At 35.0% G+C, this 12,946-nt stretch overlaps 1 protein-coding gene and 1 non-coding gene across 8 annotated transcripts in view; both read left to right on the top strand.

The window, feature by feature from the left end:
• The window catches only part of Fndc3a (fibronectin type III domain containing 3A), a 118,339-nt gene that overhangs the window by 73,654 nt on the left and 31,739 nt on the right, over positions 1-12,946 (top strand). For all 7 annotated transcript variants that reach the window (XM_070003177.1, XM_070003179.1, XM_070003178.1 and 4 more), the window contains 5 exons: positions 341-610; positions 2,776-2,834; positions 6,816-6,973; positions 9,487-9,546; positions 12,069-12,207. In XM_070003177.1, coding sequence (XP_069859278.1) covers positions 341-610; positions 2,776-2,834; positions 6,816-6,973; positions 9,487-9,546; positions 12,069-12,207 — 686 coding nt within the window. The remainder of the gene's footprint in view (positions 1-340; positions 611-2,775; positions 2,835-6,815; positions 6,974-9,486; positions 9,547-12,068; positions 12,208-12,946) is intronic.
• On the top strand, positions 7,606-7,730 carry LOC138814376 (small nucleolar RNA SNORA40). The gene has a single exon (XR_011367959.1). It is a non-coding gene; the product is annotated as a small nucleolar RNA SNORA40 (small nucleolar RNA).

Below are 12,946 nucleotides of genomic sequence, written 5' to 3'. Positions count from 1 at the left end.
CAAATGAGGGAAACAATGGAGCCTTTGTTTCTTTGGGTCTGGCTTACTTAATATGACATTTTCCAAGTCTTTCCATTTACTTACAAATGGGGTGTTATTCTTTCTGATGGAAGCATAGATTTCCATTGTGTATATACCACTTACTGAGGCATCTTGGTTGGTTCCATATCTTAGCTATTGTAAATAATTCTGCAATGAACATAATTATGCTGGTAGCTTTAATGTGGCCTTGTTTGTGATCATTTTATTAAATACCCTGGACTGGGATTACTGGATCATAGGGGAGCTCTGTGTTTAGTAAAAGTGATGTTTTTAACATTTGTGTTTTATTTCTTCCTAGATACCCACTCTACACATGGAAGGTCCAACTTTAGAGATGAAAGATCTAGTAAGACATATGAACGTTTACAGAAAAAGTTAAAAGATCGCCAAGGAACACAAAAAGATAAAATGAGCAGTCCACCATCATCACCCCAAAAATGTCCTTCTCCCATAAATGAACATAATGGACTTATAAAAGGGCACAGTGCCAGTGGTATAAACACAGGATCAGCAAGAAACAAATCAGGGAGAGGGAAATGTGGGACACAAGTTGATACAGAAATAGAAGGTAACTTTTCATTCATTCTTTCCATCATTTATTTAACCTACTAAAAGTACCAGTCATTTCATCCTGGTCTAAATAAACTAGATATTTGTAACATAATACCTTATAAATGTGAGAAAAATTCAATGTTACTAGAGTGTTAATTTTTGACAATTTGGGAAGTCTCAGTAATTTTATGTATTATAAATCTTACTGCTTGAAAGAAATTTTTGTGTGAAGGGAAAACTCAGATATTGATCCAGATTCCATTTCTTCTATTTCTGAGCCTTTAATAAGGCTATCCTATCTTTTCATCACAATTTTATTTCTTAAAACTTCTTTATGTCTAAGTTCCTGTTAATAACTATGTCATTAATCAGTCCTTTCTTATACTCTATAGTTTAGAGTGTTTTTCTCCTTTCTTGAAAGTTTTTTTTTTTTTTTTAAATCCCCTTTTTACTCCCTCCCTCTGCCCTGCCCCCTTGGCTGGCTCCAGTGTTTAAACTCAGGGTCTTGCACTTGCTTGTTTGGCTTATTTGCTTAGCTGACACTCTACCACTTGAGTCATTCCTCTAGCTTAGCTTTTAGCAGGTTATTTTGGAGATGGCGTTTCTTGGACTTTACTGCCCAAGTTGACTTCATGTCCTTATACCTGCATGACACTCCAAGCTATTTCTAACATATGGAACCTCAGTTTCCTGGGTATCAGCCTCCTAAGTAGATAGAATTACAGGCATGAACCACTTTGTATTTATGCCCATTTTTCTGATTCTGTTATCTTTCTAATTCTGAAAATCAGATTATGGCAGATTTCAAAATAGTTCATCAAATGTGACTACATGTGAAGCATATTAGTGTGCCATTTCATAAACACTACTACCACAGTTATCCTGTCCTTTAACATCTTTATCTAAATTGACAATCTTGGGTCAGATGGTATGGTTTGCACCTATAATTACTAACTACCCAAGTAAGTAAGAAGTGGAGGCCGGAAGATAAGATTCTAGACTTGTTTTAGCCAAAAAAAAAGTTAGCAAAATCCCCCACTTTCCCAATCTCAGCCAATAAGCCAGGTAATGAATCACACATCTATACAACCAAGCATATGTAGAAGAGTCTAAGTCTAAGGCTAGCCCCAGGCAAAAACAGCACTCTATTAAAAATAAGTAACTAAAACAAAAAGGATGGGGGTGTGGCTCAAGTGGTAGAATGTCTTCCTAGCAAGTTTGAGGCCCTACTAAATTAAATCCCAGTTCTGCCAAATAATTCAATAATTACCAATTGACATGTGCATTTTATTATGTTGTTTTATTAAATACTGTAACTAATTTATGACTTGAAACTAAAATGCCTTCACCTTTAGGGAAAAATCAAAATGTAAGCCATGTTGACTCTACCTACCTTTCTATTTCAAATTTTAATGGCTTCATGGCTTCTATATTAACAGCATTTTCAAAAATGTTCTTCAGTTCTTGAAACATTAATCCCTTTCAACACTGATATTGCAGAAGAGTTGAGCTAAGCAGTGGTATGAGCCATTGGTATCTAACTGAGCTAAAGTTTCTTATATGTTTGATGGCTATAACATATGGGCAAATGAATTATAATTCTACTTGAGGAAACCACAGTTACAGCATGTAATGAAAAACTGTTCAGATAACCTACTAAAGATGTGAGATCAGCAAATGAGAGCTTTCCACAGAAGGAGAATATTTTACCAGTATATACTGGTAAAACAACTTTCTATAACAAAAACTGACTATATAGATACATAAAGTGGTGTTATAGTGAAATTGAAATATATATATATATTTCTATATTCTATATAGATAGAAATTGAAACAGGTGAATAATTATAGGGTACACATTACTGTGTTAAATTAAGATCAAAGTAGAAAAGGTAAAGTCTCAGCTAGGTGCTGGTGGCTCATACCTGAAATCCTAGCTACTCATAGGCTGAAATGTAAAAATCATAGCCTTCATCAAAAGCCGCTAAGGGACAGTACCTGGGCCCCAGGACCAACACCAAAAAAATAACATAAAATTGTGAACCAGGTACTGGTGTTTCACACCTGTAATTCTAGCTATGCAGCAGGCTGAGAAAGGAAAATTAAATTTCAGAAGATATATTTGGAGGAAAGGAAATTTCATTTAAGCTTAATTTTTGTATTTTAAATTTTTTTCTTAAGAAAAAGATGAAGAAACTAAAGCATTTGAAGCACTTCTTTCCAACATTGCTAAACCAGTGGTAAGTATCACATATTTTCTTAAAATTTTTTTCAGAATATTTTTCCAATATATTCAGTAAATATTTATGAAAATAGCTAAATTATGCTAATTCTGTGGTAAGCTTTTTCAGTTATCTGCTAGTAATCTTCCTTATGTCATTATGTTACTCTTTGAAGAGCTATATATATGGATATATATATATAAAATAAGTCCTTTGTATATATCAATAAATTTTTAAATGTATAAAGAAGGTTCAGGATCCTGTGTAAAAATGCTATTATAGAAATAGCATGACATGAGAGTTCTTGAGTAAAATAATGTAAATAATGTAAAATAATCAGGAAGACCACCTTTAAAGAGGAAAAACAGGAATAAGTAAGAAGGAATAGCTTGATGAAATAAAAATAAAATAAGTGAAAATGAAAAAATATGAAATAAAAAGAATAAATGAAAAACTTTTTAATGAAATAAGCTGAGTACTGGTGGCTCACACCTATAATCTTAGCTACTCAGAAAGCTGAGACCTGAGGATCAAGGTTGGAAGCCAGCTTGAACATGAAAGTCCATGAGACTCTTTTCTCCAATTAACCACCAAAAAAAACAGAAGTGGCTCAAAGTGAGCACTAAGTATAGCGCTAGCCTTCAGTAGGAAAGCTCAGGGACAGCACCCAGGCCTTGAGTTCAACCCAACAAAAAGAAAAAAGAAAAAGGCATAAGCAGGAATAAGTTGATGAAATGAAAGAACTATTATGACTGAAATGTGGCAAATGGGGAAAATAAATCCTACAAGATGTGATGGAACAAGTTGGTCATAGGGCCTTTTTGGCGAAGGTAAGTCCACTTAAAAATGATAAGGCTGTTTAATTTATTTTAAAGAAAAAATTTATGTAAAGCCTACACCAATCTTTAAACTGTATTTGGCCCCAAGACCCTTTTTTTTTCTTTTTATACCCTTATTATTATAAAAGAAATGCATACTCATAACTCTTTCAGTATGAACAAATGTGTGTAAAATAATTAAAACCTTGAGCTTTTACTAAGAACTCTTCTACCTTCCTCCTCATATATACATAAAACCTTCAAAAATTCTAAATAATACATTTTTAGTATATAGTTTTAGGAATCTCTGTGTATTTTTAAAAACATTTTTGCCAAGCCCATGCCTACAGTCCTAGCTACCCAGGAGACTGAGATCTGAGGATCACTGTTTGAAGCTAGCCCAAGCAGGAAAAATCCATGAGGCTCTTATCTTCATTTAACCACCAAACAGGAAATAGAGCTTTGGCTCAAGTGGTAGAGTGCTAGCCTTCAACAAAGAACCTCAGGGAAAACATAGGCCCTGAGTTCAAGAACCCACCCCCCAAAAAAAAAAATTAACACAACTACATTCATATTATATCCACCTTTCCTTTTTCTCACCATTGTAGCACCAAAATATGGATTAAATGTCATTTCATGTGGCTTACCTCATTTTTTTAACACCTGACTTGGAATTGTTAAGAGGGACCATTATTTAGGAAATCAGTGCCCTAAATTTCCAGGTTGTTTTTTAGGGGGTAGGGGATTGCCACTAATAAAGCTACAATTAAGTGGATATATTGGTGTACTTTTCCAAATTTATTTATAGGATTCTATCCTGAGGGAGAGAAATCCTAGAAGAATTTTTCAGTCAGAAAATAAACATAGTGCCAGTGGCTCAAGCTTGTAATCCTAGCTACTCAGCAGGCTGAGATCTTTGGATCGCCCTTCAAAACCAGCCTGGCCAGGAAAGTCTTATCTCTTATCTCCAATTAGCCACCAGAATACTGGAAGTGGCTCTATGGATCAAAGAGGGTACAGCAGTAGCCTTGAGCAGAAAAGCTTAAGGACAGCACCCAGGCCCTGAGTTCAAGACCCATGACCCATAAAATAAAGAAAAAAAGAAAGAAAAGAAACATAGCCAGGCATGGTGGCCCATATTTGTAATCCCAGTCACTCAAAGGATGGAAATAGAAAGATTCACGAGTTTGAGACCAGCATGGGCTTCATAGCAAGACACTGTCACAAAAGACAACAAACATACACACACACAAATAAATAAATGTACTAAAGATTTTTTTTTCTTTCGTTTTTCTTGTTTCTTTTTGCCAGTCCTGGGGCTTGAACTCTGGGCCCAGGCACTGTCCTGAGCTTCTTTTGCTCAAGGCTACTGCTCTACTACTTGAGCCACAGCTCTACTTCTGGCTTTTTCTGTTTCTGTGGAACTGAGGAATGGAACCTTTGTGCATCGGTAGGCGAGCACTGTACCACTAAGTCACGTTCCCAGCCCCCTAAAAATGTTTCTAATGGGTCCCGAATTGCCTTAAAAAGCACTATAAAGTTTAAGTGACCATTTCTCCAGATTTTCAACATACAGAATATCATTAGCTTTTTAATTTTATACTATCTTGCAGGTGAAAAGTATTTTTTTCATTTATATTTAATTATGAAAGCAATTTTGTGTCATTTCATATTCTGTCCACTTTTTTCTTTGGATCTTTCATAATCTTTCACTCATTTTCTGTTGAATTTTTTTGTGTGGGTTTTTTATTGTAATAATTTCCTATGTTAAGAAATTTATGCTTTTAATAAAAAGTCCTTTTTTCTCCCAGTATTTTTCTTTTCTTTTTTTTACTGTAAAAGGGTTACAGTTAAATAAGTCAGGTAATAAGTCTTTCTTTTTGAACAATGTCACCTCTTCCCTACTTTTCTCCCACTTTTTTTCCCCTCATGACCCCCCTTCCCCTAAGTTGTATAGTTGATTTTCAACATAGTGTCTACTGAATATCACTGCTGCATTAGTTCACCCTTTGTCCCACCATTTCTATGCTCCCCTACCTTCCCCCAAACAGATAAACTTACATACAAGATAAAAAGTTCAGGGCTGGGAAGGTGGCTCAGTGTTAGAGTGCTTGCCTTGCATGCCTGAGGACCTGGGTTCGATTCCTCAGCACCACATAAACAAAAAGAAAAAAGCCAGAAGTGGCACTGTGGCTCAAGTGGTAGAGCGCTAGCCTTGAGCTGAAGAGTTGAGGGACAGCGCCCAGGCCCAGAGTTCAGGCCCCACGGTTGGACCCCCCAAAAAAGATAAAAAGTACAGAAATCAAAAACAGTGACAAAGCGGGGGGGGGGGGTTAATAACCAAAAAAAAAACCCTCTTGTTTCCAAGTTTTAAAGTTCATTTTGATAAACATCATTTTATATGCCAATATGCACATAGCTATTGAGCCTTTGTGATGCTCTCCTTTGGTCTTACTGGTGAATATTTAGAGTCCTGTTTAATTTATCATGTCCAGGTATAATTTTTTGTCTTACTGTATTTGCTTGTAGATTTATAGGCATATGCTAATTACTACAAATGAGGGAACCATGCAACCTGTGTTTCTTTGGGTCTAGCTCACTTCACTTAATGTAATTAATGTAATTTTTAATGTAATTTTTTCCAAGTCTATTTCCTTACGAATGGGGCAATGTCATTCTTTCTGATGGAGGCATAGAATTCCATTGTGTATATATACCACATTTTCTTGATGCATTCATCCACTGAGGGCATCTGGGTATCTATACTTCTATACTAATAGTTTTGGTGGGTCATTTTGAGAAAGGGTTTTGTTGAATATTACAGGCTGTTCTCATACTCATTATATAGCCCTGGCTAGCTTCAAACACATGATCCCCTTGCCTCAGCTTTCCAAGTGCTGGGATTGCAGGCAATATGCCACCACACTTACCTATTCTAATAGTTTTTAATATCGCAGATTGATCCTTAAACTTGTTGGTCCTTTTCACTCCTTAACAACAAATTGTGATATGCAAATGAGCAAATTTCCATTTGTTAGTCATTTATATATATATATATATATATATATATATACACACACATACATACACACAAGTATTTAATCATATAACAATACTAGGTATTTCATTATGTGCAAATTACATTTCTTTCAAATTGCTTCTAAATGTTATATTTTCACAGGCCTCAGACATCCAGGCAAGGACAATAGTACTGACCTGGTCAGCACCTTCCATTTTCCTTAATGGTGAAACAGATGAGACTACTGTACCAGAGCTCTATGGTTATGAAATTCTGGTCTCAAGTACTGGGAAAGATGGGAAGTACAAAAGTGTTTATGTGTAGGTATTTGTTGGATTTTCTTTACATTAATGGCCATTAATTGTTCATCATTACTAGCTTATTACTAATTTTCTTCATTTTTTTTTTCTGATCTATAAGTTGACCACTATTAGTGATTTCAATATAAGCAGGTCAAATGCAGGCCAGTACACATTTCTTGTCTACATTTTTAGAACATCCCTTTTGGCTTGCTTCCACAAGCCAACAGACTCTCTAATAGGTATTTCCTACTAAGATCTTCTTGATGCAGTAGTGTACATTGTAATAAGTAGAACCCAGGAACAAGGAATGGAGAATTTTTTATTGTGGACTTCTAAAGTGTTTATCTTATTCCTTTGAGAGATTGAGTTTAATTTATATATGTCAAGCTCTTGGACTGAAGTAAAATGAATTTAGTGCCAGATTTCCTTTGGTATTTTCATAACCATATTTCAAAAACCATCATAGTATACACAGAAGTCTTAGAAAGTGAATGAATTTGTGATATTTATGACTGCTGTTTTTAAATGGTATATTTATGCCCTTGTTAAGATTAAATCCAATTTTTAGTTGCAATTTAAGCAAATTAAGCAAAGGATTATCATTTAAAGGGTCATAACACAGAATACTTAAGCAACTTCTTGGTATCTTTTGTGTATGTGTCTTTGTTTAATTTGTAACAAAGCCTTACAGACAGGTGCAAACAGTAAATCTTCTTTTGCAACCCAGAACTCATTGTTGAGTATGAGATTTTTGTTACATGTAAGAAGGAATATGACTCCAACAATAGTTGACAATGTGGGCGTTTGTTAAATCACGCAAGTTGGCTCTGAGAATAAAGTTGATATAAAAGCTTTTTTTAAAAAAAAGTAGTTGATAAGGAGAAGAGAAGAAAATGAAACTGCCTTTACTGACTCTGTTGTCATCACATAAGATCATAACAATGCCCTGCCTTCTCTCTGTTGAGATATGGCTTGTGTTTATTATATTCAGACTTATTCAAAGAAACAAGAAAACCTACCTCATGGTACAATAAGGTTTTTTTTTAATCACAACATAAAGATTTCCTGGTGTTAATTACTGTTTCGAGTTAGATATGATTGCTTGCTAAAAGGAAGAAATTTATTTCCACTTCATCCTAACCAGGGAGCATAAAAGAAACATTACTAATCTTTATCCTTAACAATTTTAAGTCTCTCTCAGAATGCTACTGCAACAGCTCAGTTTATTAACATGTACTTTCAATGATGAGGTAATGATTATTTCTTGTCAAATTTTTATTTTGATTTAAGAAACAAGGTAACTTGGAGGCAAAAGATGGATAAGTGAAAGAAATCCTTAAGGTAGAGGGGAGAAAACTTGATTATTGGAAGAAACAAAATAAACATGTGGAAGAGAAGAAGAGAGAGAGGGAGGGGAAGGGAGCAAGAGCTGAGTGCTGATGGTTCACTACTCAGGAGGCTGAAATCTGTGAGATCTCAGTGTGAAGCCAGGCAGAAAAGTCTGAAAGACTGTCTCCAAAATAAATCTGCAACAAAACAGCTGGGAGGTATGGTTCAATTGATACAGCACCAGCCTAGCAAAGATGAGGCCCTGAGTTCAAACCTTGATACTGATGAAAAATTAAAAGAAGGAAGAAGAGAAGGCAAGGGAAGGAAGAAGGGTAGAGGAAAAGTAGAAAGAGGAGGGAAAAGCTGGTTTATGGCTGGATATCTAAATAGTATTTGTATCAAATAATTATTTTAAGTATGTGCTGTTGTGTTTAAAACAATAATAGTGACAAGGCACTGGCAGCTCACACCTGTGATCCTAGGCACTAAGGAGGCTGAGATGAGATGATTGAGAGGCAAAGCCAACCTGTGCAGGAAAGTCTGTGAGACTAACTAACCACAAAAAAGCCCAAAGTGGAGCTGTGTGTCAAGGGATAGAGCACTAGCCTTGAGCAAAAAGTTCAGGGACAGTGCTCAGGCCCTGAGAAACAAAAGAAAAAGTAATGGTGGATAAATACTTTTAAATTATTGAACACAAGGTCTTGGGCTCAATCCCCAGCAATACAAAATAACAATTCACTTTTTTCTTTACTACCCATTAAACTATAACTGGAATATTGTTTATAAAGTATCATGTTACTGTCTAGTACAACAAAATAATGAGACTCCTTGTAAAAACTTGGGCGTTTTTCTTCAGTGGCATGTTTTATTGGATATTCTGTGTGCAGAGTAGATTTTGAAATAATTGAAAGTGATTCTTATAGTTTGAAAATCTTAACTCTGAAGAAAGAAAGTCTAGCTTATACTACACATCAGATGTGCTTAGCACACCTTTTTGTGTGAAAGTAGTATACAAGTACATAGTTAAAGTTTGGCACATCCTCTGGTTACACTAAGTCTACATATTAGAATCTGAATATGATTACAACTGGTAAAGAAGCAGTACAATTTAATTAAATTCCATAAACTATAACATGTAATGTACATCCTTTGGAAATGTTTTATCAGACACTGAAATGCTTCTTTTTTTTTTTTTTCCTCAGAGGAGAAGAAACAAGTGTCACGTTAAATGATCTCAAACCAGCCACAGATTACTACGCAAAGTAAGGAAACTCTGACAATGTTGCTTTTTATATGCAATATAGGGTTATTTTTTAATGATTTTTTTAAAAAAATCTAAAATATATTTTGGATTAAAAACATGTTCTTTGATGTTTCTATAGGCTTAATTATCAGTATTCTCCTCCTCAAAAAACAACCAAAACATTTAACTAAAGTGTATGGTAAAAGAAGGGTTAATAATCTTATTTGTAAGACCTAGGGATTGGAATGATCTATAAAATATGTTTACCATATCTAGTTAGCACTAGAAATTCACCTCAACTTTGAGAGTTTTGTACAACAGGGTCATTAAAAAATACTTGTTGGTTTCTTTTGTTTTGTTTTGTTTTGTTTTGCTTGTGGGGCTTAGCCTGGGCGCTATCCCTCAGCTCTTCAGCTCAAGGTAACGGCTTTACCACTTGAGCCACAGCACCACTTCAGGTTTTCTGGTGGTTTATTGGAGATAAGAGTCTCACGGACTTTCCTGACTTGATCCTCAGATCTGAGAATCTGAGTAGCTAGGATTACAGGTGTGAGCCACCAACACCTGGTCACTTGTTTCTTGTATATTTTAAGTTCATGGAGATTTAGAACAGGCTTAGGGTATTAAAACTATTAAGAGTTTCACATTTAATAAAAATTATTTAATGTTTTTAAGTGCTTTCATTATATTTTAACAAAAATTTATAAAGTCTAGGGCCTTCATAGACTTCGTAGTGACTAACCCATTTTGTGTAAAAGGCCATTTGTGGTTGTAATTACTCTGTTTAACATTATCCTTCAAAGGAATATAACTTATAGTCTGTTTTCAATTTAAATTTCTTAGTAGTTCAAATATAGGAGGAAGAAAAAAAAGTAATGTGATATATAAAAGGAATCTGAGAATTCATCTGTACTAAAGACAAATGCTATTCTTATGTGTATATATATACATTTTATTACTATTTTGCAAAAAAAAAAGAGTGACAATTTCTCTTAAGGAAAACAAAATAGTTGGGCACTTGTGGCTCATGCCTGTAATCCTAGTATATAGGAAAATCAGATAAGAGAATTGAGGTTCAAAGCCTGCCCAGTCAGAACAGTCTTTGAGACTCTTATCTCCAGTTAATTACCCAAAAAGCCAGAAGTGGAGCTATGTCTCAAGTAGTACAGCATCAGTCTTGAACCAAAAAAAATCTAAGGCCTGAGTTCAATCCCAGTACTGCCCCCAAAACATAGAAAAGGGAAAAAAAAAAGAAAAGGAAAGGAAAAGATACATAAATAAATAAAGATAGCTAGTTGTACCCCTACATATATTGTCTCATTATTAACTTTTTCCCATCTCTCCAAATAAAAAATACACTTTCCAAGCTCTTTATATACATGTTTGACAATAAAATAATGGAACACAAAGAAAGAGAAAGGGGAAGAACGTAATAGGGAATTTGACCAAACACATTTTATGCATATAAGGACATACCACAAACCCCTTCATTAAATTAACACATACTAATGAAAACCTTTTATAATTAAAAAGCTACTCTTGAAGTAAATTTTCTATGGTTAAACACTATATTGTTCAGTATAATATTTTTAAGACTATGGATTGTAACCATTATTGAATCATGAATTGAATTTTGGGAGAAATAACATTCTTTTGTGTATGTGCTACAACTGAGGCTTGAACTCAGTTTCTCACTCATGGTTGATACCTGAGTTATGCCATAAGCCCTGCATTTTACTGGGTAAAGATGGAATCTTGCAGACTTTTCTGCCCAGCTTGGCTTTGAACACTGATCCTCTGGTTCTCAGCCTCCTGATTAGCTAGGATTATAGGCAGGAGCCACCAGTGCCCAGTTTATATTTTGCATTTTTTAAAAAGTGAACCAGCCTAGTCAGTGGTTCACAATTAGAATCTGGCTTCTTGGGAGGCTGAGAACAGCAGGATTTCAGTTTGCAACTATCCTGGGCTAAAAAGTTTATGAGACCCCCTCCTCAACCCATAGCTGAGTGTCATGACACATATCTGTCACCCTAGCAACATGGGAGTCTGAGATTTGCATGTTTATGTAAATACATATATGTACAGACAGGTCACAATTCAAAATGTTTCTTTCTTTGAGTTGTTGTGAAATAAAATGAAAACAACTGGTCTGTATTTTTTTTTTTTAGGCTCACACTTCTGATACTCTTCTTTTTTTTCTTTTTCTTTTTCTTTTTTTTTTTTTTTTTGCCGTCCTAGGGCTTGAAGTCAGGGCCTAGGCATTGTCCCTGAGCTGCTTTTGCTCAAGGCTAGTATACTACCACTTGTGCCACAGTGCATTTCTGGCTTTTTCTGTTTATGCAGTACTGAAGAATTGAACCCAGGGCTTCATGCATGCTAGACAAGCACAGTACCACTAAGCCACATTCCCAGCCCTAATATTGATATTCTTGATAGCATATTTAGAAGGTACTTTACTAACCTGCAAAATACTTAAAAGTTGATGCTATTGAAATTAAAAAGACAGTGATTCTTCAGGCTAAAACTATTTTATCTTCATAGAGTACAGGCAGAGTCCAATTCTATAAAGGGAACTCCTTCAGAAGCTGAAAGCTTTACTACCTTGAGCTGTGAGCCTGATGTACCTAATCCACCAAGAATAGCCAATCGGACCAAAAACTCACTCACCTTGCAATGGAAGGTAAGAATATTCTGTATTCTGTAGAGCATTTGTAACTAGGCATTCCCTTATTTCCCGATAGTACGAATGTCAGTCATTTTGACTAATATATAAGAAATAGGCATTTTTTTTTCAGATCACTCTCTTACTGGCTTTTCTTTTTACATATAAATATAGAAGGGGTTAACTTACAATTACCAATCCTTGTCACATTTTATATGTGATGACAGATGTATAACATATTGTCAGCCTACTATTTTATGTTTTCAAATGATGCCTTTATATCACTATGTTTATGCTGAATCACATTTGTAATAGCTAAACTGATATTTTTTAAAATATCGATCTGACTGGGCATGGTTGCTTACACCTGTAAACCTAGCTACTTAGCAGGCTGAGATCTGAGGATCATGATTCAAAGCTAGGCCAGGCAGCAAAGTCTATGAAACTCTTAGTTCAAATTAACTACCAAAATGCTAGAAGTGGAGCTGTGACTCAATTGGTAAAACACTAGACTTGAGCAAAAAAGCTCAGAGATAGTGCCCAAGATTAGCCCCTCTCCCCTCCCCCCCAAAAAGCAATCTGATGCCTTAAATGATGAATGAAATAATTTTTAATAGTATGTATTCTAATGTGTAGATGATTGAGCCTAGCTACACAAGAATGTTCAAAACAGTAGATACACACTATAGATTGAACTGGTCATTCAGATTCCATGGACAGCATTGTCATAGTTGACATAGAGTATATGTTTTGATAA

Source organism: Dipodomys merriami, unplaced genomic scaffold (genome assembly GCF_024711535.1).
Source record: "Dipodomys merriami isolate MVZ:Mamm:240054 unplaced genomic scaffold, mDipMer1.0.p SCAF_6, whole genome shotgun sequence".
In the NCBI taxonomy this organism is placed as follows: Eukaryota; Metazoa; Chordata; class Mammalia; order Rodentia; family Heteromyidae; genus Dipodomys; species Dipodomys merriami.
The sequence above is the reverse complement of the archived record's forward strand: the minus strand, read 5'-3'. Positions and strand labels throughout refer to the sequence as shown.